Source organism: Schistocerca gregaria, chromosome 4 (genome assembly GCF_023897955.1).
Source record: "Schistocerca gregaria isolate iqSchGreg1 chromosome 4, iqSchGreg1.2, whole genome shotgun sequence".
In the NCBI taxonomy this organism is placed as follows: Eukaryota; Metazoa; Arthropoda; class Insecta; order Orthoptera; family Acrididae; genus Schistocerca; species Schistocerca gregaria.
In genome coordinates, this window is record NC_064923.1 from 549,290,661 (window position 1) to 549,314,629 (window position 23,969).

At 38.8% G+C, this 23,969-nt stretch overlaps 1 protein-coding gene across 2 annotated transcripts in view; it reads left to right on the forward strand.

Annotated features, from left to right (window-relative positions):
- The first annotated feature begins 1,114 nt into the window (after positions 1 to 1,114).
- LOC126268106 (WW domain-containing adapter protein with coiled-coil homolog) overlaps positions 1,115 to 23,969 on the forward strand; it is a 95,462-nt gene continuing 72,607 nt past the window's right edge. Inside the window, exons 1-4 of one of the 2 annotated variants that reach the window (XM_049973620.1) lie at positions 1,115 to 1,608; positions 1,763 to 1,796; positions 2,226 to 2,436; positions 4,511 to 4,596. In XM_049973620.1, coding sequence (XP_049829577.1) covers positions 1,568 to 1,608; positions 1,763 to 1,796; positions 2,226 to 2,436; positions 4,511 to 4,596 — 372 coding nt within the window. In that variant the 5' untranslated portion in view covers positions 1,115 to 1,567. The remainder of the gene's footprint in view (positions 1,609 to 1,762; positions 1,797 to 2,225; positions 2,437 to 4,510; positions 4,597 to 23,969) is intronic. The other variant, XM_049973619.1, reaches the window with a different exon arrangement.

The window sequence follows — 23,969 nt, forward strand, 5'->3', positions numbered from 1 at the left end:
AAACTGTCTTGACATGCAGTAATGTATGAAACAGTATGAATACACCTTGACGTGATGATGTCGTGGCATGATGGTGTCATGAAGGTCAGTGTGTAATGGCCTTTACACACTCAAACAAGCTCAGAAATCCCAACTGTCTATATGCATCTACGCAGTGGTCGATTCGTAACGCTATCAGACCACTGCCTAAAATCATGGAGACGTAGCGACATATGTTTTGGTGCTTGTAGTGGGGAACAGTTGGCGCTGTTCATTTTATTTAGCGCCAATGCCCACAAGTCGTCTAAATTCAGTGCTCCTTTTTGTTGAAATTTTTTGTGTTCATTTGAATTTCCTTGGCATAGCTGCACACCCTAAAGTAGTAATTATTAGATCTTGCTGAAACCACAGTGTCATAGAAATAAATGTGGTTGTTTCCAGGTTCTAGTGAATGATATGCTACTGCTTATTTATCCGTTTTGCCCCCCTTAGCAGCCACAACGGCAGCCTGAGGTTCCAGGCATCGTTCTTGTCGTACGTCCTGGGTTCCAGATGTGATGGTTTCGATCCATACCACAGAAAAGACAAAAATTGTTTACCAGCGTCTTGTATCACTGGAGGAATGCTTATTGAATGTCTGACGGGCAACTCAGCGACCCTAATGAACTGAGGGCGTGTAATGGTCGCCGCAAGGATAATTGCTGCAGCACTTGCAGCTTCTGTATCTTGTCTGAAGCAGTACAGGCCCATTCGAAACATGCATACCGTACGCCAAAATGGGGCGATATAATTTGAAACAATCATCTGCTGTTACTACACAAAATACTTGTAGAACACTACTGTTAGGGGCATTCGACAGAGCTTCCACTGCAATGAAAGTAAACTTAACCAACTTTACTGAGTTGAATGTAATGTCCTGTTTCTTTTCCTTTTTTTTTGTTCGCGAAACGATTATTGAGTTTTTCAGAAAGAAATATATTTCAGTATTTGTCTGTGAATAACAATATTGGGTTAAAAAACATCGAAAAATACTTGTGTGTGTTTGATACATATCTTCCTGTTACGAAGGTGTTGTTAAAAGAATAGTTCATTTTTATTACCTGTCAATTACGACAATAGTTAAAGTGCGAAATTGAAAAAGAAAAGAATCTTTGGTTTGTTTTTCCTACAGAACTGGAGAACGGCAACTGTCATGAGAAAGATAAACAGAATGACAAACCATTAACACTTGAAACAAGAAAAGCTCATGTAGAAGATGTTAAGGATATACATTCATGTTAGAACCATTTAATACGTGATGACAAAAAACATCTTATGACCTGCCCCGCAGTAGTTTAACTTTTTGAGTGGAAAACTGTCCACCATTTTGGTTCTTCGCTCTGGCGGTGCCTTCCTACACTACTCCGAACATTTCGTCCAATTAGGTTGCGAGCTCTCGACCTATCAGCCGGAGCTCACGTCTCCGAATGTGACATGGCGCCTGAGAAGGAAGTTTGTAGTTAAATAAATGTTGATGTTATTTTTATGACAGTAAATCAGCAACAGGGCTGCAATTGGAGCCACACATATTTCATAGATACTTGCATTGATGGTAATGCATGCAAGGAAACCTCAGAGGATTTCCGATGGGTACGCACCAACCTGTCAATATAAATCTGAATTCGTCTGACACAACCTCTCGCCATATTCAGTTAATTTGGATGTGCTAAGCAACAAAATTTCTCTTTGTTTAGTTTTAAATTTTAGTTTGTACGTACTGATATTATTCTTTGTTTCATTTTAGGTACTTTGAAAAACACCAAGCCCATCCCTATCAGGTAAACAAAGTACTAGTTACAAATTGAACGATCGGTTTTGGGTCCGCGACAGATGACAATCGGAGTCGTGTTGTATGATAAACTAATAAATATCATTATGTTTTGAGCTGTAAGGGTAAAAACAGTATAATGGTATGAGAATCCTGATCGATGAATTCACAGCAATTATATTCGTGGCAGTAACAATTTTTTTCAACGAGACCCAGAAGGTCGCTTTGGTTATGCCGTAATCTTTCACAGGCAGACAAAATAAATTTTATATGTAATTACTGGTGCATATAAAGTGAAGACGTCGGCATGTATTGTTCCGATGTACTTCATAGTTTAGTCTGTTCCGTTACTGTTTATTGATAACATTATTGTATAAGTGCAGGTTGTGGTGTGTGTGGTGGAATGAGTTAGTGGTTTTCATAGAAATATGTTTTTCAGAATTCGAAGTACAGCAGCTCTAAAAGCTATGATGGACGATATAACCACGAGAGAGTGCGAGATTCACCCAACGGGAACTCATATCGTTCAGATAGCCCAGATTCACAAAGTCCAAGGGATAGGAATTACCAAGCAAAAAATTCATACTTACAGAAAATTCGTGAGAAGGAGAGAGAAAACAGAGACTACAAATCAAGAGACAAATATTCCGGTAAGTAACAGTGTCTTTGTTTCATTCTGTGTCAGTTGTTGGATATCCGTAATTTCAGAGCTCTAATGAAGGTTAATGGTCTATAAACACTTCGTGGTGGCATACTTCTAGATTTATCTTACATACCAAACTTTTAGTGTGAGAAGTTTAGTGCCTGGACCTAATGTGTGAAATAATACAATATTAAGCGTTTTGTGATATTTTTGTAGATGGGATTTCATTAGCAGTTAAGTTTTTATGGTTTGTATTGGGTAGTAAATTACAGTGTCCTTTCAAGTAGAGTCGACACATGGATAAGCAAAACAGTAATTGGTAGTGTGCAGGATTAGTTAAACAAACAATTCAGAGTGAATTCTATATTTGTTACCTTAAGATATTTTAGGTAAATTTCATAGGTACTGCCTTGAGATATATGAAAGCTGTCCATCAAGCCACAGTATTTTGCAGTGCACTGAGTGTTTGGTGTGAGTAGTTCTGTTGAATATGTGCATCAAGTTTACCTGGGTCTAACTGTTGGCTATCAACTTCAGCTTTGCAAAGGAAAATATTTGTGATGCACACCTTCTGTGTGAACTCTTAACCTACACACTAGACATATTTCGCTCATTGCTATGGCTAAAGTTTGCACGAATATAAAGTCCTCTTTTTAGTTTGATATATACTGGTATAAATAAAGTAATTGTAATGTTAGATATATCTTAAGATAACAATGTTGTATTGTTGTTTGGAAGTATTAACAGTAATAATTATTGGTGTAGTTAGTTTGAATGGTGTGTTGGTGAAGGATTCTATAAACTAGAAATTTGTGCATATTAATTAAATAAACATCATGTCACAGAGCATTTCGTGCTAAACAGTTTACCTTTCAATGGTTCCCATCAACCATTTACAAAGTCTAAGGTTATGCAATCTGAAATGAATGCATGTGGCATAAAGCAATAGCAAAATGTGTTAGCAGTAAGAGAACTTGTGATTTCATATTCTTATGGAGGTTGTTGATCCGACTTCTTAGTAACATGAGATGTGTGTATGCTAAAAGAGATCACATATTTTCCATCTAATTTTACCAGATTCCTACTGAGTTTTTGTTTGAAGCTCTCTCTCTCTCTCTCTCTCTCTCTCTCTCTCTCTCTCTCTCTCTCTCTCTCTCTCTCTCTCTCTCTCTCCGTGTGTGTGTGTGTGTGTGAGGGAGGTACTTTTCTGTTTCCGTTTTTAGTTCGATATTAACTATGTTTCAAAATGTGGTTCAGTTGTAATTCCTATTGTGGCTTTATGGGTGTCAGCCAGTTGCACCATCAACCTTCTTTCTTCTCCTTCACCTTTTGTATTGGAACTGAGTGGCATCATTAATATTCACATGAGAAACTGTTGAAAAGTACATGCTGGGAAGAAGAAAAATTTCATCAGTGGTTTTTCTAGTGTTATCCTTCAGTGGTTGTTTCCTTTGTAGGGCTTCTGAAAGTTATTTTTGAGTGGGACATCCTACTGACTAATAAATAAATACTCTTTTCAACAAGGAGAGCAATGCAAGGGCTGCTCTAAAAGTGACATTGTACCAATGTTGCCCTACCTAACAACACACATTATTTGCAATATTTGATCTATTGTAACAGTATTGGCATGCCTCTCTGAAGTGATAGTTTCTGATCAGTTTCATAAAGTAGCTGTCTGCCATAGATGCAGGATGAAAGTATTGATAGAGTAATTTCACACATTCAGTTGCTGTGATTGCTATTTAGAAAGGTGCATGTGGTTTGTAGTTTTCTCTGCTGTCTTATATGGCTTGGTGAAGGAAAATGTTGACACCTTGAGTGAACTGGATTACTTTCTACCAATCAGTTCAGAACATTTCTTCCAGTTCAAAACACATTAGTAAGATAACTTAAGAATATAATTCCAGAGTAAAGAAACTCCCATCTTTTTATTACATTGCACCAGAGAACCAAGTAAGAACATCATCTAAATAAGACAAGTAAAATTTTGCATTTTTATTGCAGAAAAAACTGTATTGACTGAGAGTGAGTCTAATTATTGCTGAATAATGTTTACATCTTACATGTGTAATACATTACAGACTGTGCCAGGTCTCCAAAAGATAAAAGGAGCAGGGAAAGCCGTGATTCAGAACACAGGACTAATCATGACAGGAGCAGTACAGAGGTAAGAACCAACACTTCGTGTTGTTTGTTTACATTGTTTTTGGTGGTGGAGGGGGAAAGGACATCAGTATAAATTTTGCATTAGACAATACTTTCTTTCCCAGTTACTTATAGATATGCTATACCACACACTCCTGAAACTGTGTTGCATTGTATATTTTAATAGGCTATGCACAGTTTTCAGTAGATTGCTGATGTTTGGTTGGGAGTGGATGTCATAGTGCAGTAGAATGGCATTTCTCATTAGCTGTTTATTTGGTTGATGGTTGTTTCTGGTCAGGTCTAAGTTTCTTGGTTCTGGCTTTATCGTAAGTGGAATTTGAGAAGGCATGTGAGAAATAAAATAACTAAACAAAAAATAGTGTAACATACAGATTCATTTGTCTGTTGTGGCTGACTTTTGAGATAAGTAATTCGTGAATTGGAAATTATGAAGTGCATGCAGCTTTTACAGTTTTTAGTTGAAACAGGATTATGTATTTTAGTGTACAATAAGTGTGTAATTTTTATACACACAAGTAATGGCAGGACATACTTTTAAGTGTTAGTGAAATATGCTGCATTTTCATTGTCTTTAACGTGCACACATTCGGTGGATTGAATTGATGAACAATAATGCATAATCATCTCATGGGTGTAAAACAGGTGCTTTTGAGTGTGTGTCAGTTCAAGGGAGATTGATTAGAATACATTCATGGACCATCAGTTAGATAAAAGGCTTATCTGTCATAGGATGACACTAGGATTTGTGAATGACAACAACTCTGAAGAACTGAAAACTTGTTACATGTCAGCATATTGTGGTGTCACAGATTGAGTTCTGTCACTGTATGAGATACAGAGACAATGCTGAAACAAGATGGGAATTGATGCCAGTTTAGAGAAAATTGTGGTCGTGTCTTGAGACAATTACAGTGTATTTTTGTTTCCAAGACCACATCCGTGACTACTGCAATTTCTGTTGATGTTGCTTGCAGCATTGCAGAACAGAAAAGGACTGCAGGGATGCTGTTTCATTAAGGCAGACCTTCTGAACAGAGTTCTCTGTAAGAACTTACATTTAATACCAAGCAAACTGACGAATGGGAATCACCCATACCAAAATTATCTACTAAAGTGTTAACTTTATAGGACAAAATCAAACAAGCAGTAATTACACTAGAGAATAGAACAGAATACAGAAAGAGAATACACAACAAAAAGGTAAAACGAGTTACACATTTTTTCGAAGGGCAACAAGTCCTCATTAGAACCCATCCCAAATTGACAAAGATCGGTAAGTTAAACAAAAAATAGCAATTGCTAAACTCTGGGGCCAATATTATTGCAAAAATACCAATAGAAGATAAAGAAAGAAGGAAAAAAAATTGAAGTGGTGTTCGTGCTTCCTATCCTCTGCCATTGCTTCTTGCGAATTGCAGATTTTTCAGCAGTTAATAGCTGCTTGTTTTATCTGCTGGTCTAGTTTGTAGTGTCATAAATTTTCATGCGATACACTGGACTCCTTCCTAAGTGTTTAAGGCACCTTGCTAAGCATAGTTGCAATGTTGTATGAAAAATAAATTTAGTTGCGGGGAGAATGATAACTAGTGTTTACTTTTACTCTGCTGCTAATGCATAACGGTAGGGTAGGAGATTAGAATGTTGTCTAGTTATTTCGTGACACTGATGTTTCCTTTGTCAGTAACCACTTGAATGTGACATGGCCTTCTGCTTTACTGCTTCTTTCATGCCAGTAGTCTCAGGGACTGCACCCGAGACTGTTATGGATTTAGCAGAAAGTTCTTTGTCTACTGTTCATGTTTAACGGAGTCTGGCTTTGATGATACTGTTTTAAAATGGTTTGGGGGCAGTTTAGGAAGTGATGTTGGATCAGATAGTGAACATAATACAATACAGGAATAGTGTGAAGGTGCTAATTTATTTTGGCACATGTGATTTTCTTCTGTGAAACAAATATCGCTGCTCATAGAAGCGTATTCCAGTGATGGCCAATGGAATTATTTTTCTGCGTTTTGGACATAAGTGGGGGACTAGGCCTGTACAATTCCTGCAACGACAGTACTCTGGTGAACCACTTTAATTTTCGAAGAAGATTGTAAACTTGTTGGTGACACCACAATAAATTTAAGTAGGTCAACAAGTGTCACATACCCTGTGATCTTTATGCACCCTACACCTTGTTTTGGGTTAGTAGAACCAAGAGTAGAAGTCATTGTAGAGTGATGGGGAAAATACAAAACATGCTCCATCTGTGACCCGAAAAAGAAGAGACTGCTTATATTTGCCATTGTTGCATGAAGACAATCTGACTTGAAATCACTACAAAAATTTCCAGTAGGTGCAGGATTAACATTATCATGTAATATTATGTTCATTTTTTTTGTAGTTTTTCTATTAAATGCTTTTGCGTGAAAGTAATTTTCAAAATATACAGAAAAATATATTTTTTGTGTTGTTTTAATGTAATCTTTAACATAAAATCTGAACTGTTCGCTGAAATTGCAGAATGCAATTTTTATGGCTATTTAAATGTAGTGTTGATGTAGACTGCACCAGGGACTGTGTATGAACAAAAATGACCTGGTAAGCTAAAGTTAAAATAGTGTCAGAAAGATAAGTCGTTGGTGATGGAACTGTGATGTCTGGATTAGGGGCTCAGTTACTTGCCCTTTAACATTGATTACTTTGTTTTTAGCATGTCAGGTGTTTCAGAACCTTCCATCTGTAGAATGTGATGAATCAGAATTTTCACTCCAGTCTTTCATTTGTGAAAGGAAGACTACATTGTCAGTGTAACCCCAAAGTGGTGGTGTATTGAAGACATTACTGTTACAATGATCGATTTAGTTATGTTCAGTGACTTGGTAACTAAAATGAGAATGGCTAGAAATACTAAGAAAACATGTCCAGCATTATTTTGAATTTTGTTCATATATTTGTCTGTTTAACATGTTAATCATAAAATAATGAAAATTAGTTTCCTAAATATAATCATTTAAGTAACCAATAATTACATTACAGATATCAGTGTGAAATCAAATTACTTTCTAATGAATCAGGCAATAATCATTCCCAGTAAACATTTCAACTCCTTTTGCCGATAAGCTGTTTTCGAGCTAAGTTTTATGACATTTCCAGATTTTTTCATTTCTTGAGATGCCAAACACTTTCTAGTGTGCAACATTTCAAGTTGTGTGGTTCACAGTTGTTGAAGCTCACCAAAGCCAGTAAACAGCGAAAGTACATTTTTGTTGTCTGTCAAGACTGTCACTGTTAGAAAATAAAAATGTTGAGTATGCATCCCTGTGACTAGAATGTTTTTTGCGCTGTGGTAGTTTCCTGACATTCCATTGGAGGCTGTCTCTGGATCACATGGTCCCGGGTTCAATTCTCGGCCGGGTTGGGGATTTTATCTGCCCAGGGCCTGGGTATTTCTGTTGTCCTCCTCCTCCTACTCCTCCTCCTCCTCCTCCTCCTCATCATCATCATCATCATTATTGGAGGCAGCATTTTCTCATACTATCCTCTTTCCATTGGCACCATAATCTAGATAATAGTGCTGGAACCATGTTTGAGTATTACATGTTGCAGTTTTGTGGGCTAAACGTTTCAGTTCAGAAGATGACAAATTAACACCCATAGTATGTAATGTCGAAATTGAATATGCTCATTAAATTATTTAACTACCTCATTAAAAGTATGGATATCATATTTACTATTCCTTACTTGCACTGTAAATGAAAAACTTAGCTGCTAAAGGAAAAATTATATTGTTTGTTGAGAGTAAAAGTCACATTCCCTCATTTCTTATTGGCATTCATTTTTGTATTTAAATGCCATGAACATTCGTCATTGACATCCAACATAATGCTTCGACAGTCAACTACAGTTGATACTAAGCTTTTAAATAATCACTCCATCTGGATTTCTCTCTGTTGCCCTCTACTATCTGTCATACTATGCAAACAGAAAGATTCGTGGCACATAACTATGCAGTTATAATATTGTATTGGCTTCCTACATCTACATGGATACTCCGCAAATCACATTTAAGTGCCTGGCAGAGGGTTTGATATGTAATTTGGCTTCATTGTGGAGCCTTATACACTTAAATTGTACTCTTTCAGAATTTCCAGTCCACAGTTGTTTTAATGCTGAATACAGGGCAATTTTGTCTTATCCACAATTTCATATGTTGCTAATCTTCACCGCTTCTTGTGGCTGCATAGAAATATTTATGAAAATAATGAATGTAAAGGTATAATGTTTAAAAAAAATTTCTGAATTATGTTTGTCTAGATGTTGGACTAATTTTTTTTGTGTGTGACACAATCTTCTAGCATGCTTTCCACAATCTGTACTGTCCCTTCCCAACATAATAGCAAATGTTGGTTGTTTTGTTTAAAGTAAACCATTCATTGATTCAAAGGTTAGGATTTGACACGTTAACACTTTACTAGGTAAGGTCCCATTAGAAGCCCATGTTTTCTAAGTCTAATGTACAGACTAATCTAGGCAGTTATTAGGCATTCCCTGTTTTATGTGGAACTTGAACTTCAATTAAGCCTGGCATTTGTTGTATACAAAACAGTGCAAGTAATGACACTCATATAGGAGCATTAAGCTGACACAGATGCACTGGAGGTTGCTATAAAGATGGTGAAAATAACACACGTATTTGCCCATATAAGATGAGGTTTTATCCCCAAATACATCATATGAAAAATACAGGGGCTTTTTATAGTTGCAGATTAAACTGTTGCTGCTGTCAGCATTTTTACAGTGTTTGGTAGAGTATAAATGAACATTCAAACATTTAAAGGTTTCTTCTTACATTTTGAGATGAAGTTGTGGTTATTGAAGTCACTTGCAGATTTATTTTTAAGAATACTGAAAGTCAGTACTCGGCAGAAGTACTCACATTCCAACAGGCTCGAGACTTCCGTAAACATAGAAGCACTTGATACAGCTTTAAATATTGCTCAATCAGTCATGCGGCATTGAATCGCGTGGTGCAAGAGCCGGTATGAACTAGCCACTACAACGAATTATTGCTCTGATTAAAATCTGACGATTTTGTGAAACGCAGGAGGGAATAGCATTAAATTCTATCATCTTACAAACTCTGGTGTTTGAACAGGTTTGCAATAAATGTTCACATACATATATGGATACTATATATAAACATTAATGCTGCTTCTTAAGTAAGGGTAACATTCAAAAACAGAAATGTCCATCAGAACACATTAGATGATTCAGAACCCAGACCAATTTTTATTTGTTTATGAGAGACTAATGATTTACTGAGTGGATTGCAAATGATAAATTGGTCGCTGTTCACATATTAGAATACCAGGTAAAAATGTTACCATCTTTTAATCCGCTTTAGATGATGGTGAATTTCATTTAATACAAGAAGGAAATTTAATCCAAAATGAAATGTCTAGCAAAGAAAATAAATCATATTACACTGACTGTAACTGTTACTCCAAGAATAAATTACAGCTGCATGTCCCATTGTGGAGATAGTACCAACAGATGGCAATAGGTCGCCGGACGAGCGAAAGTTTGAGAATAGGACTGAATCATAATTGCGATCTTTTATTTGTATATTAATTAATGTTGTTAACATACGACAGCAGTACGTAATAATAAAACCGAATTTTCACATTAAATTGATTAACTACATAATTGAAAGTATGGATATTAATTTACCATCTATTACTTGCAGTGTAACTGGAAAACTTAGCTATAAAGAAAATATTTCAGTCTGTTTATCACAGTTGCTCCAGCTTGACACTAAGAGAAGGTTGGAAAGGGAACAGTGACACCAACTTGGCTGAGAGCTAAGATGTTTGCGGAGAGGGGAGTGGTGAATGAGCAACAAATTTTGTCATGACATGTGGAATAATCAGGTCTACTGCCGGATGTTTGTATCACTGGCATTTTGTCATATTGCCAACCATGGGAATCTATAACATGTACTCTGGCTTTTTACGTATTTGCACCATGTTTTAACTGCTGTTGGCCTGAATCCACTTGTAGTCGGAATCAAATGACTTTAAAATTGTACAAATAGTGAACAGTAGTATCCATTTCTGCAGGAAGTAGTAAAAGTGTAGATGGGGAAAGTGGTGTACTTATATGTTTTGTGCAGCAGTATTGCCAATTCTCACCTTGAGGTATGTCAGCTGCTGATTCTATGCAGCCAAAGAGCAGCAGGTGGATCTGTTTGTGTAAGTAGAAGCAAGAGCCACGGGAATATTGGCTCATTCTGACGTCAGTATAGACATGAAATCTGCGTATGTAGTTGTATGAAACAGCTATGTTCGTAGGCCCCACCATGACCACAACCATGGAAATTGCAACAAAATGGGAAGAAACGACTAAATATTCGTGGCAACCGAAATTGTGAATTTTATTGCTGCTCGAATAGAAATACTTTCTCTTTTTTCACTTTTAGTGGTCAGGCGAAGAATCAATAAATGACATAATTGTAGAATAGATGTAGTCTCTTTCTTAGGCAGATATTTCATATCAATAAAACATTTCATAATTTTATTAGGAATATGTTAAAATAAAATTTTCTTTATGAGCCTCTTAAAAGTGGGGTCATCTTATTTCAGGGTGGTCTTGTGCATGGGTTAACACAGTAACTGTATTTATTCAGATATGTTCTTTAATTTTATAACTTTTTGGCATATTTTATGGAATCTGCTGTGCAAAGTAATTGGTGCAAATATTTTTTTCTGTACTAAATACACAGCAGACAAACGGCAGAGATAATCATTTTTCTGAAAGAATCATTTAAGGAGAAATGTTACATTGTATGAGAAAGAATGATTTACTGATATTTATTTGGATGAAGTGTGAGGCTTTTAGTTAAGTTCACTACTGAATGCCACAGAAGTTTACAATAAACATGAATATATTTTTTGGAAGTTGCCAGTTGTGTCCTGATAAATTTCAGAGTGCCAGATGCCTCGGAATTGCATTAGTGACATGATCCTTCCCTGAAGCAAACACATACATACACATTTAAATATTATCCAAAGATACTTCGTGATGATGGCAGTAACATGCTTAGCCCGTTGAAAACAGAGCGATGACTTCAGTTTTTGGCTTTTCTCTAACTGATAAACAACTTACTCTAAACGCATTAGTTCAGGTTTATCACACACAGTCAGATATTAATTTAAAGTGCAAATGCTCATTAAGTTACATGACAAAATGCCTGTCATCACTTCTACACATGGGGTACTTTACAGGTGATACTCCTGAGGGGCATATTATGTGGATCAGAGGAATGAATGAACTGTTCCATTGCTGCTTGGTGTAATGTATGCACCCAATGGCATGTTTTGTCTCTCTCACTGCCTTAGATGTGTACTGTTGTTCTATGCAGTATGTGGTTCATATGCAGGTCCCACCATTCATCGGTACACATGTGATTGGAAATGGTACCAATAGCTTTCGAAACAAAATACACACAAACTGGATTTTTCTGGGGCTCGTATTTCAAGTTCTGTTGGTGATAGATGGGTAGGATCAAGTGTTTTGGATAACCCTTGTGGTAAGGACCATTTGTTTGCCCAGTAGAAGAATTGTCTTACTTTAACTCTCCTACTACACTAGGTCAAAGTTTGAATACCACAAACTTCCCCCAACTTAGACAAATGGAGCAAATTAGTTTTCTTTTTTTTCCCCACATTATGTGGTCTACAGTGTACCTTAAGGGGCTTATGGAGGCGCCATTTATTTCATGAGTGGTTTGTGAGAAAACTTGAGAAAGGAATCTACATCTACATTTATACTCCGCAAGCCACCCAACAATGTGTGGCGGAGCTCACTTTACGTGCCACTATCATTACCTCCCTTTTCAGTTCCAGTTGCGTATGGTTCGCGGGAAGAATGACTGTCTGAAAGCCTCTGTACGCGCTCGAATCTCTCTAATTTTACATTCGTGATTTCCTCGGGAGGTATAAGTAGGGGGAAGCAATATATTAGATACCTCATCCAGAAATGCACCCTCTTGAAACCTGGCGAGCTAGCTACACCACGATGCAGAGCGCCTCTCTTGCAAGTCTGCCACTTGAGTTTGCTAAACATTTCCGTAACGCTATCACGGTTACCAAATAACCCTGTGACGAAACGTGCTGCTCTTCTTTGGATCTTCTCTATCTCCTCTGTCAACCTGATCTGGTACAGATCCCACACTGATGAGCAATACTCAAGTATAGGCCGAACGAGTGTTTTGTAAGCTACCTCCTTTGTTGATGGACTACATTTTCTAAGGGCTCTCCCAATGAATCTCAACCTAGTACCCACCTTACCAACAATTAATTTAATATCATCATTCCACTTCAAATTATTCCGCAAGCATACTCCCAGATATTTAACAGAAGTAACTGCTAACAGTGTTTGTTCCGCTATCGTATAATCGTACAATAAAGGATCCTTCTTTCTATGTATTTGCAATACATTGTGTTTGTCTATGTTAAGGGTCAGTTGCCACTGCCTGCACCAAGTGCCTATCCGCTGCAGATCTTCCTGCATTTCACTACAATTTTCCAATACTGCAACTTCTCTGTATACTACAGCATCATCCGCGAAAAGCTGCATGGAACTTCCGACACTATCTACTAGGTCATTTATATATATTGTGAAAAGCAATGGTCCCATAACACTTCCCTGTGGCACACCAGAGGTTACTTTAACGTCTGTAGACGTCTCTCCATTCATAACAATATGATGTGTTCTGTTTGTTAAAAACTCTTCAATCCAGCCACACAGCTGGTCTGATATTCTGTAGGCTCTTACTTTATCAGGCGACAGTGCGGAACTGTATTGAATGCCTTCCGGAAGTCAAGGAAAATAGCATCTACCTGGGAGCCTATATCTAATATTTTCTGGGTCTCGTGAACAAATAAAGCGAGTTGGGTCTCACACGATCGCTGTTTCTGGAAGCCATGTTGATTCCTACAGAGTAGATTCTGGGTTTCCAAAAACGACATGATACTCGAGCAGAAAAATGTTCTAAAATTCTACAGCAGATCAACGTCAGAGATATAGGTTCCCCCCCCCCCCCCCCCCCCCCCCCCCCCTCCACAGACAACAGTGAATATATAAATAAATTGCCACAGCAAGTTGCTCAAATTATAATGGTATATGCTTTAGGCGTTTATCTACAGGGTCTATAAACGGTGGGACAGCAGGGATAAACCCGGGAGTTTTTTAATCTGGGGAAAAACTGGGAATTCTTACAGGAATTCCGAGAATTTTTCATTGTTTTAAGTTTTCAGTTAAATTTTTGTAATTTGGACTAGTAAGAACTGATACTCTAACAAAGAATATTACTGTATATCATTACTACAGAAAAATACTGCAGCAATACAACATAAACAAGAGGGGAAAAAAATTAAACTTTAGTTGCCAAGGGAATGCACCATTTACAATAACAAAACACTGTGCGCACACAAATGTCTGCCTACAGCAAAGTGTGTCAAAGACCTTTGTACGAAGACTATGCAATACTTAGTAACAGTAACATGGTTTCTATGAGTGTGACATCAGAACTGTATACCTTAGGGTCTTTTCAGCAGTTGCCAGCGGGCTCATGCACATGTGCATTTGAGTCGCAAGTGGGCAGTACCTTCTCCTGCTTCCGGCTACTTGAAGTTGTGACTGTTAGCTGTATTGACAGCAGCAGCAAGCAACCAGATACTAACAATAAAATTTTTTCTGGCATGCCCTATTTTCCAGATTTGTGCATGTGCAGAGTTGTCAGAGTTGAAGTGGGGAGAGGGGTAGGCTCCACTTGATCTGTGTTTATGTTCAGTGATTTCGCTGTTTTCTCGTCATTTAAGACTCCCACATCAAATAACAACAAAATGGATTTCTGTGATCCGGAGCTATCAGGTGAATTAAAATACATTCACATAATTATGGAATGCAAAAATATATTACTATTTTCAGTTTTCTGATTTTCTATCCACATTTTTGGCAATCGAGCATTAATTGCCCTGCAAAATAATGAAGCTAGTTTTTTGGTTTGCTAAAGAAATTTGGCTTTTACTAATCTTTTCCACTGAGGCAGTCAATTTATTTGAAATTAAGTGTTTCATTCCACAGTATTGGCTAGTTCCAATTGTTCGCTGAATTTCAGTTGCACATTTTCATCTTCTGACATATATGGCATTACGCCATAGTAAAAAAACCAAACACAAGATAAGTGCAGTACTGGTACTCCAAGAAAATTTGCATCCCGAAAACCACACAGAAAAGCTTAATATAAGGTGGGGCCTACTTCATTGTGAATCTGGACAAACCGATGTGCGCTTCATGCTCAATTATGTATTTTATTGTACTTTACGAAATTCCGATGCTCTTGGCATATTCTCTGATGTCCTGTTCCTTTTATGACATAATGTAAGATCTCTTAATGCTTTGTACGTATGGGCTTCCTACATCATTACAACTGTGCATGCGCAATAATGCCTTTTTTCTGGCGCTCTCTGGTAACTGCTAAAACGAACCTATTTTTCGGGAAAATATTGCAAATGGTGGTTTGGAAAGTGTGACTTTCAAACTAAATTTCCTTTTACGCGAGATGAATTATGTTACATGTGAGACTGTGCAATTAATTTCTTAAATCATAGTGTGTTTGACTCTCCTTTAAAACTTAACACTTTGAGGACCAGCCACTTAGAAGAATTTTGAGTTCAGTAGACAGACAATTATGTCATTATTTTAAATTTCACTGGCAGATTTGTATGATGTATCTTAAAGTGTAACACGCGCAAAAAAGACAAATATTACTTGTGAAAGCTTAGCTTTTTTTGTTTCTTACTAATCTTAGAGACAATATTATACTTCAAAGCTTAGCTTTTCTTGTAGCCACACTATGTATATTAATGTGAACCATTAACTTTTCCTTTTTGTGTGTTCACACTACCTAACACTGTTCTTGCTATTGGCTGACTATATCGCTTGTCCTATGCTATTAATATCTGCTGTCATCGGCAGGTGAGATAATGTGGCATTAGCTATGATTGGCTTATGAATGGGCATCACAATCTCAATTTCTATGCTCCAGAAACTAATGTGCTGTGTTTGGAATTCGAATTTATGCTTTACGAAAATCTGCAGCGTATATGTTGCTGCACATCCATTTCCAAGAAACAGAGGTGCAAAGTTACTGTACTTGCGCACGTAAAATGTTGTTGTTGTTGTTGTTGTTGTTGTTGTTGTTGTTGTCGTCTTCAGTCCTGAGACTGGTTTGATGCAGCTCTCCATGCTACTCTATCCTATGCAAGCTTCATCATATCCCAGTACCTACTGCAACCTACATCCTTCTGAATCTGCTTAGTGTATTCATCTCTTGGTCTCCCTCTACGATTTTTACCTTCCATGCTGCCCTCCAATGCTAAATTTGTGATCCCTTGATGCCACAAAACATGTCCTACCAACCGATCCCTTCTTCTAGTCAAGTTGTGCCACAAGCTCCTCTTCTCCTCAATTCTATTCAATACCTCCTCATTAGTTATGTGATCTAGCCATCTAATCTTCAGCATTCTTCTGTAGCACCACATTTCGAAAGCTTCTATTCTCTTCTTGTCTAAACTATTTATCGTCCACGTTCCACTTCCATACATGGCTACACTCCATACAAATACTTACAGAAACGACTTCCTGATACATAAATCTACATTCACTGTTAACAAATTTCTCTTCTTCAGAAACGCTTTGCTTCCCATTGCCAGTCTACATTTTATATCCTCTCTACTTCGACCATCATCAGTTATTTTACTTCCTAAATAGCAAAACTCCTCTACTACTTTAAGTGTCTCATTTCCTAATCTAATTCTCTCAGCATCACCCGATTTAATTTGACTACATTCCATGATCCTCGTTTTGCTTTTCTTGATGTTCATCTTATATCCTCCTTTCAAGACCCTGTCCATTCCATTCAACTGCTCTTCCAAGTCCTTTGCCGTCTGACAGAATTACAATGTCATCGGCGAACCTCAAACTTTTTACTTCTTCTCCATGAATTTTAATACCTACTCCAAATTTTTCTTTTGTTTCATTTACTACTTGCTCAATATACAGATTGAATAACATCGGGGAGAGGCTACAACCCTGTCTCACTTCTTTTCCAACCACTGCTTCCCTTTCATGCCCCTCGACTCTTATGACTGCCATCTGGTTTCTGTACAAATTGTAAATAGCCTTTCATTCCCTGAATTTTACCCCTGCCACCTTCAGAATTTGAAAGAGAGTATTCCAATCAATGTTGTCAAAAGCTTTCTCTAAGTCTACAAATGCTAGAAACGTAGGTTTGCCTTTTCTTAATCTTTCTTCTAAGATAAGTCGTAAGGTCAGTATACCCTCACGTGTTCCAACATTTCTACGGAATCCAAACTGATCCTCCCCGAGGTCCGAATCTACCAGTTTTTCCATTCGTCTGTACAGAATTCGCGTTAGTATTTTGCAGCTGTGACTTATTAAACTGATAGTTCGGTAATTTTCACATCTGTCAGCACCTGCTTTCTTTGGGATTGGAATTATTATATTTTTCTTGAAGTCTGAGGGTATTTCGCCTGTCTCATACATCTTGCTCACCAGATGGAAGAGTTTTGTCGTGACTGGCTCTCCTAAGGCTGTCAGTAGTTCCAATGGAATGTTGTTTACTCCGGGGGCCTTGTTTCGACTCAGGTCTTTCAGTGCTCTGTCAAACTCTTCACGCAGTATCTTATCTCCCATTTCGTCTTCATCTACATCCTCTTCCATTTCCATAATATTGTCGTCAATTACATCGCCCTTGTATAAACCTTCTATATACTCCTTCCACCTTTCTGCCTTCCCTTCTTTGCTTAGAACTGGGTTGCCATCTGAGCTCTTGATATTCATACATGTGGTTCTCTTCTCTCCAAACGTCTCTTTAATTTTCCTGTAGGCAGTATCTGTCTTACCCTTGTGAGATAAGCCTCTACATCCTTGCATTTCTCCTCTAGCCACCCCTGCTTAGCCATTTTGCACTTCCTGTTGATATCATTTTTGAGACGTGTGTATTCCTTTTTGCCTGCTTCATTTACTGCATTTTTATATTTTCTCCTTTCATCAATTAAATTCAATATTTCTTCTGTTACCCAAGGATTTCTAGCAGCCCTCGTGTTTTTACCCACTTTATCCTCTGCTGCCTTCATGACTTCATCCCTCAGAGCTACCCATTCTTCTTCTACTGTGTTTCTTTCTGTTGTTTCTGTTGTTCCCTTATGCTCTCCTTGAAACTCTGTACAACCTCTGGTTCTTTCAGCTTATCAAGATCCCATGTCCTTAAATTCCCACCTTTTTGCAGTTTCTTCAGTTTTAACCTACAGGTCATAACCAATAGATTGTGGTCAGTCCACATCTGCCCCTGGAAATGTCCTACCATTTAAAACCTGATTCCGAAATCTCTGCCTTACCATTATATAATCTATCTGATACCTTTTAGTATCTCCAGGATTCTTCCATGTATGCAACCTTCTTTTATGATTCTTGAACCAAGTGTTAGCTATGATTAAGTTATGCTATGTACACGTAAAATATGCATGTGAAATTCCTGTGTAAGGCTGAAACATGGAGAAATATGCTATAAAGTGTGTGTGTGTCATCATCATAAGGGTTCTGGGAACTCCGTGTTGCAGTACTGAAGCACATGCAAAATTTTTGTGCACATGAAATCCTGTCTGAGGTTTAAAATTCTACATGTACATCCATACTCCGCAAGCCACCTGACGGTGTGTGGCGGAGGGTACCCTGAGTACCTCTATCGGTTCTCTATTCCAGTCTCGTATTGTACGTGGAAAGAAGGATTGTCAGTATGCTTCTGTGTGGGCTCTAATCTCTCTGATTTTATCCTCATGGTCTCTTCGCGAGATATACATAGGAGGGAGCAATATACTGCTTGACTCCTCGGTGAAGGTATGTTCTCGAAACTTTAACAAAAGCCCGTACCGAGCTACTGAGCGTCTCTCCTGCAGAGTCTTTCACTAGAGTTTATCTATCATCTCCGTAACGCTTTCGTGATTACTAAATGATCCTGTAACGAAGCGCGCTGCTCTCCGTTGGATCTTCTCTATCTCTTCTATCAACCCTATCTGGTGCTGATCCCACACTGCTGAGCAGTATTCAAGCAGTGGGCGAACAAGCGTACTGTAACCCACTTCCTTTATTGTTGGATTGGATTTCTTAGGATTCTTCCAATGTATCTCAGTCTGGCATCTGCTTTACCGACGATCAACTTTATATGATCATACCATTTTAAATCACTCCTAATGCGTACTCCCAGATAATTTATGGAATTAACTGCTTCGAGTTGCTGACCTGCTATTTCGTAGCTAAATGATAAGGGACCTATCTTTCTATGTATTCGCATCACATTACACTTGTCTACATTGAGATTCAATTGCCATTCCGTGCACCATGCGTCGGTTCGCTGCAGATCCTCCTGCATTTCAGTACGATTTTCCATTGTTGCAACCTCTCGATACACCACAGCATCATTTGCAAAAAGCCTCAGTGAACTTCCGATGTCATCTGTACTTGAGACAAAACTTTTGTGTTGAGCCATCAGGTACTCTGTAATCTGCTTTTTGTCACTTTTGCCAAACAGAAAAATCTTCCTACCTTTTCTAATATTTCTATTTACGGCTGAAATCATCGATGCAGTGACCGCTGATTCCCTGTTCTGCATTAACTGATTGAAATAGTTCGGGTCTGTCACCATAAGGTCTAATATGTTATCGCCACGAGTCGGTTTTCTGTTTAACTGCTCAAGGTAGTTTTCAGATAAAGCACTTAAAAATATTTCACTGGGTTTTTTGCCCCTGCCACCCATTATGAACGTCTGAGTCTCCCAGTCTGTATCCGGCAAATTAAAATCTCCACCCCGAACTATAACATGGTGGGGAAATCTACTCGAAATATTTTCCAAATTATTCTGCAGGTGCTGAGCCACAACAGCTGCTGAGCCCGGGGGCCTATAGACACATCCAATTACCATATCTGAGCCTGCTTTAACCGTGACCTTCACCCAAATCATTTCACAATTCGAATCTCCGTCAATTTCCTTCAATACTATTGCACTTCTTATCGCTATAAACATGCCTCCCCCTTCACTTTCCAGCCTGTCTCTGCGGTATACATTCCAATCTGAGTTTAGGATTTCATTACTGTTTACATGTGGTTTCAGCCAACTTTCTGTCCCTAGTACTATATGGGCGTTGTGACCGTTTATTAATGAGAGCAGTTCTGGGACCTTTCTATAGACACTCCTGCAGTTTACTATTAGCACATTAATATTGTTATTCCCTGTTGCATTTTGCCTACTCCTGCCTTGCCGCGTCTCAATAGGCGTCTTGTCGGGCCTAAGGAGGGAATTCTCTAACCTAAAAAAACCCATGTGCACTCCACACGTACTCCGCTACTCTCGTAGCCGCTTCAGGTGTGTAGTGCATGCCTGACCTGTTCAGGGGGATCCTACATTTCTCCACCCGATAGCGGAGGTCGAGAAATTTGCACCCCAGCTCTCCGCAGAATCGTCTGAGCCTCTGGTTTAAGCCTTCCACTCGGCTCCAAACCAGAGGACTGCGATCAGTTCTGGGAACGATACTACAAATAGTTAGCTCTGATTCCACCCCACGAGCGAGGCTTTCTGCCTTCACCAACTCCACCAACCGCCTGTACGAACTGAGGACGACCTCTGAACCCAGACGGCAGGAGTCATTGGTGCCAACATGAGCAACAATTTGCAGTCTGGTGCACCCAGTGCTCTCTATCGCCGCCGGTAGGGCCTCCTCCACATCTCGGGTGAGACCCCCCCGGCAAGCAGACAGAGTGAACACTGGCCTTCTTCCCTGACCTTTCCGCTATTTCCCTAAGGGGCTCCATCACCGCCTTACGTTGGAGCTCCCAATAACTAATATACCCCTCCCCCCGTGTGCCTGCTCGCTCCTTGCTGAAGGAGCAGCCACATGTCCACTCACAGGCAGAGCGGGCGGTGCCACACGGCCAGCCTCCACATTTACCCTCCGCCTCGTGCGCCGCGAACGCCGCTGAACCCGCCACTCCCCTTGGGGACAGGGTGGCCCAACCGCGCCCGGTACCCGCGAAGATGTCTCGACAGCAGGGACAGTGGGTGAAGCATGTAACACCTGGGGTGTACATTGCGATGTACCAGACTCCCCACTGCCGCTACACTCCGAGGCAGCAGCCTGGAGACGGCTGACCGCAGCCATCAACACGCTCAGCTGTTCGTGAACAGTGGCCAGCTCCTCCTGCGTCCGTACACAGCAGTCACACATCCTATCCGTCCTAAGGAATCAATTTACTGAAGAGACTTAATCCACTTTTAACTAGACTGCCAATTCACTAAAGGTGGCTGATTATTGACTAAACTGTGGTTGCTAACCACTTCTTGTAGAAAACAATGAAAATAGCACTATCTGTCTCTGGACTGTATTCAAAACACACACTAGCACTACTAGCACTATGGCTGACTAAAGGGAATCTCTCTGACTGTATTCAAAACAAACACGAAATCTATGGAACACTATTACTAGCACTCGACAATTAAAGGTTCCTAAAAGCAAAAACACACCGAAGAAGATGTGACAAGTAAGAAAAATACAGTTAATACTTAAATTAAGGTAGCTTGCTGCACAGCAGACGTGAAGCAGACGGCGGTTAGTCTTGTTTCAATTTCACACAAGCAAACTAAAATTTTACTGATCCAATGACATTCTTTTTATATGAGTAAAATGCAATGCTCTGCCATGGAAGAGAAGGGAATTGGAAGAAAAATGCTGCTATTGGAGCACAAAAAAGGCAGTTATATCCATATTTAAAAGACTGACTGAAAAGTGAGGTACCAGTTACCTATTCTACTTTCCTCAGCATCTTAAAACTTTCTGCAATAAATTTGGAATGCGAACATATTCAGTTTTTTTATGCTGAAGGAGGAGGAGACAGTGGCAGTGGGAAAGAGATCAAAAAGTAATAAATACCGGAAGATAGACAGTGGTTGTAGTATAGAAAGAATGAATGTTGCAGTGTCATTTTGGCGGGGGGGGGGGGGGGGGGGTTGAGAAGAGGTGAGAGTGAGAAGAAATAGCAGCAGTGGAGAAAAATAAATGAGATAATAGCTGTTTGAGAGACCAAGAGGGAGACAATGACAGTCAAAATATGAGAGGAAACAGTAGTAGTTGGACAGAAGGAAAGAGATGTTGCTGTGAGACAGGAGGCAGTGGCAGTTAGAGAGACAGAGATGATAATGAGCTGGGTTGAATGATTGAGAGAGAATGGGGAAGGGGACTAGATGTGTATGAGCGATGTAGTGATGGACTAGTGGGTGTGAGCGAGTTATAGTTCAGCAAGCTTGTGGGAGTGAGAGGTGAGTTCGGTGTTAAAAAGAACACAGGTATGTTTGCATGCCAAAATTTTTCGGAAAAATGTTACAGGTACTGAGGAAGGTTGGATAAAGCAGCAAGTATGAGACTTTTCTTCAGTCAGTCCTTGAAACAGGAGTGTAGTTGCCTTTTTTGTGCTACAATAGGAGCATTTTTCTGCTCGTTTCTACGTCTTTCAACAGAATGCCAAAATCTCCTTTACCAAAACTCAGGAACACCTCTCTCTCTCTCTCTCTCTCTCTCTCTCTCTCTCTCTCTCTATATATATATATCTGTTGTCTGCTTGTGTCTGTGTATGTGCGGATGGATGTGTGTGTGGATGTGTGTGTGTGTGTGTGTGTGTGTGTGTGTGTGTGTGTGTGTATACGAGTGTACGCCTGTCCTTTTTTTCCCCCCAAGGGAAGTCTTTCTGCTCCCGGGATTGGAATGACTCCTTGACTCCTTACCCTCTCCCTTAAAACCCACTTCCTTTCGTTTTACCCTCTCTTTCCTGAAGAAGCAACCATCGGTTGCGAAAGCTAGTAATTCTGTGTGTGTGTTTGTGTGTTTTGTTCATTGTGCCTGTCTGCCGGCGCTTTCCCGCTTGGTAAGTCTTGGACTCTTTCTTTTTAATATATATATATATATATATATATATATATATATATATATATATATAATCATCAGTGATGATGTTTGTTATCACAACAAATCTCTCCCTCTGGTAATGCCAATTGTGTGTGTGTGTGTGTGTGTGTGTGTGTGTGTGTGTGTGTGTGTGTGTGTGCTTTTCGGAGAAAACGTTCTTGGTAAGTCCGCAACCCTTTGCCAAACTGAATTACCCAGTGAAACCCACATTCTGTGAAGCTTCCTTTTACATGAGCAAAATTCTTTTCTTAGTTAGCTATTTGTGGGAAGTGTGTGTAGTGCACCATCCTCACTGAAATATTCCTTTACTGAGTCTCATTTGTCATGTTTGGTTGTTACTGTGTATAAATTGGAATATTTGATGAGTGCTGTCACTTGTGCAGCTTGCCATCTATAGTTTAGGTTTAAGGATGATTCAGTTGTCAGATGATGGTGTGTTCCGATAAACTAAACATCGGTATAATAATGACACTTCGCCCAGTATTCAGATGAATGAGGTAACATCCTTTTTACAAAAGTTAAAGTAAAGTAACAACATTAAGGAAGTAGCAATGACGGTATTTTTTTAATGACCAAAGCAAAATTCATAGAGGATGTTCTTGAAGGTCATGTAGTAAGTTCTCCATACTGCTAATAACTATTAAAATGGAAAAATGCTGTGCAAACATTTCAGAATTTCTTTATTCACTTGAAGAAATAGGAGCAAACACACCAAACAATATTTAGAAGACAGTGCATACTGTCTTTTGACTTTTGTTCTTTGGTCCTTATTTTCTTTTCAGGTGTCAAATAACTTCAAAAAATATTCCTCCTCCTTCAGTACAGTTGATTTTTACACTCTTGAAATAACTTTGTTAAAACATGTTATTTATGTTCTTATTTATAAATAGTAAAGGCACTTCTTTGTTCAGGTATTGTAAAACAAAAAACAACTTTTGCTTTTAGATATTTGGTCTCCTTTGTGGAAGAACACTCACAGGAAAAATGAATCCTCATACGACTACTGCACAGTATAAAATTTAAGAAAGCACAAAACTGCGGCAAGAGTTGGTTTACTTAGGTGTTAGCAGACAGTATTACCACACACTGCTTTTGTTTTTACACATATGCAGTCTTCAGAATTCTCAGGATTTTAAAACTAAACACTTTGTACAATCAATATTCATTAACACCCACAACATGGTTCGTGACTGATTTACATGATGCTGCATGTCACGTGCCACGAGCATTTGATTAAGACAAACATGTCAGCTGTATAAAACAAACAGTGGAAAATCTGGGATGGAATAAT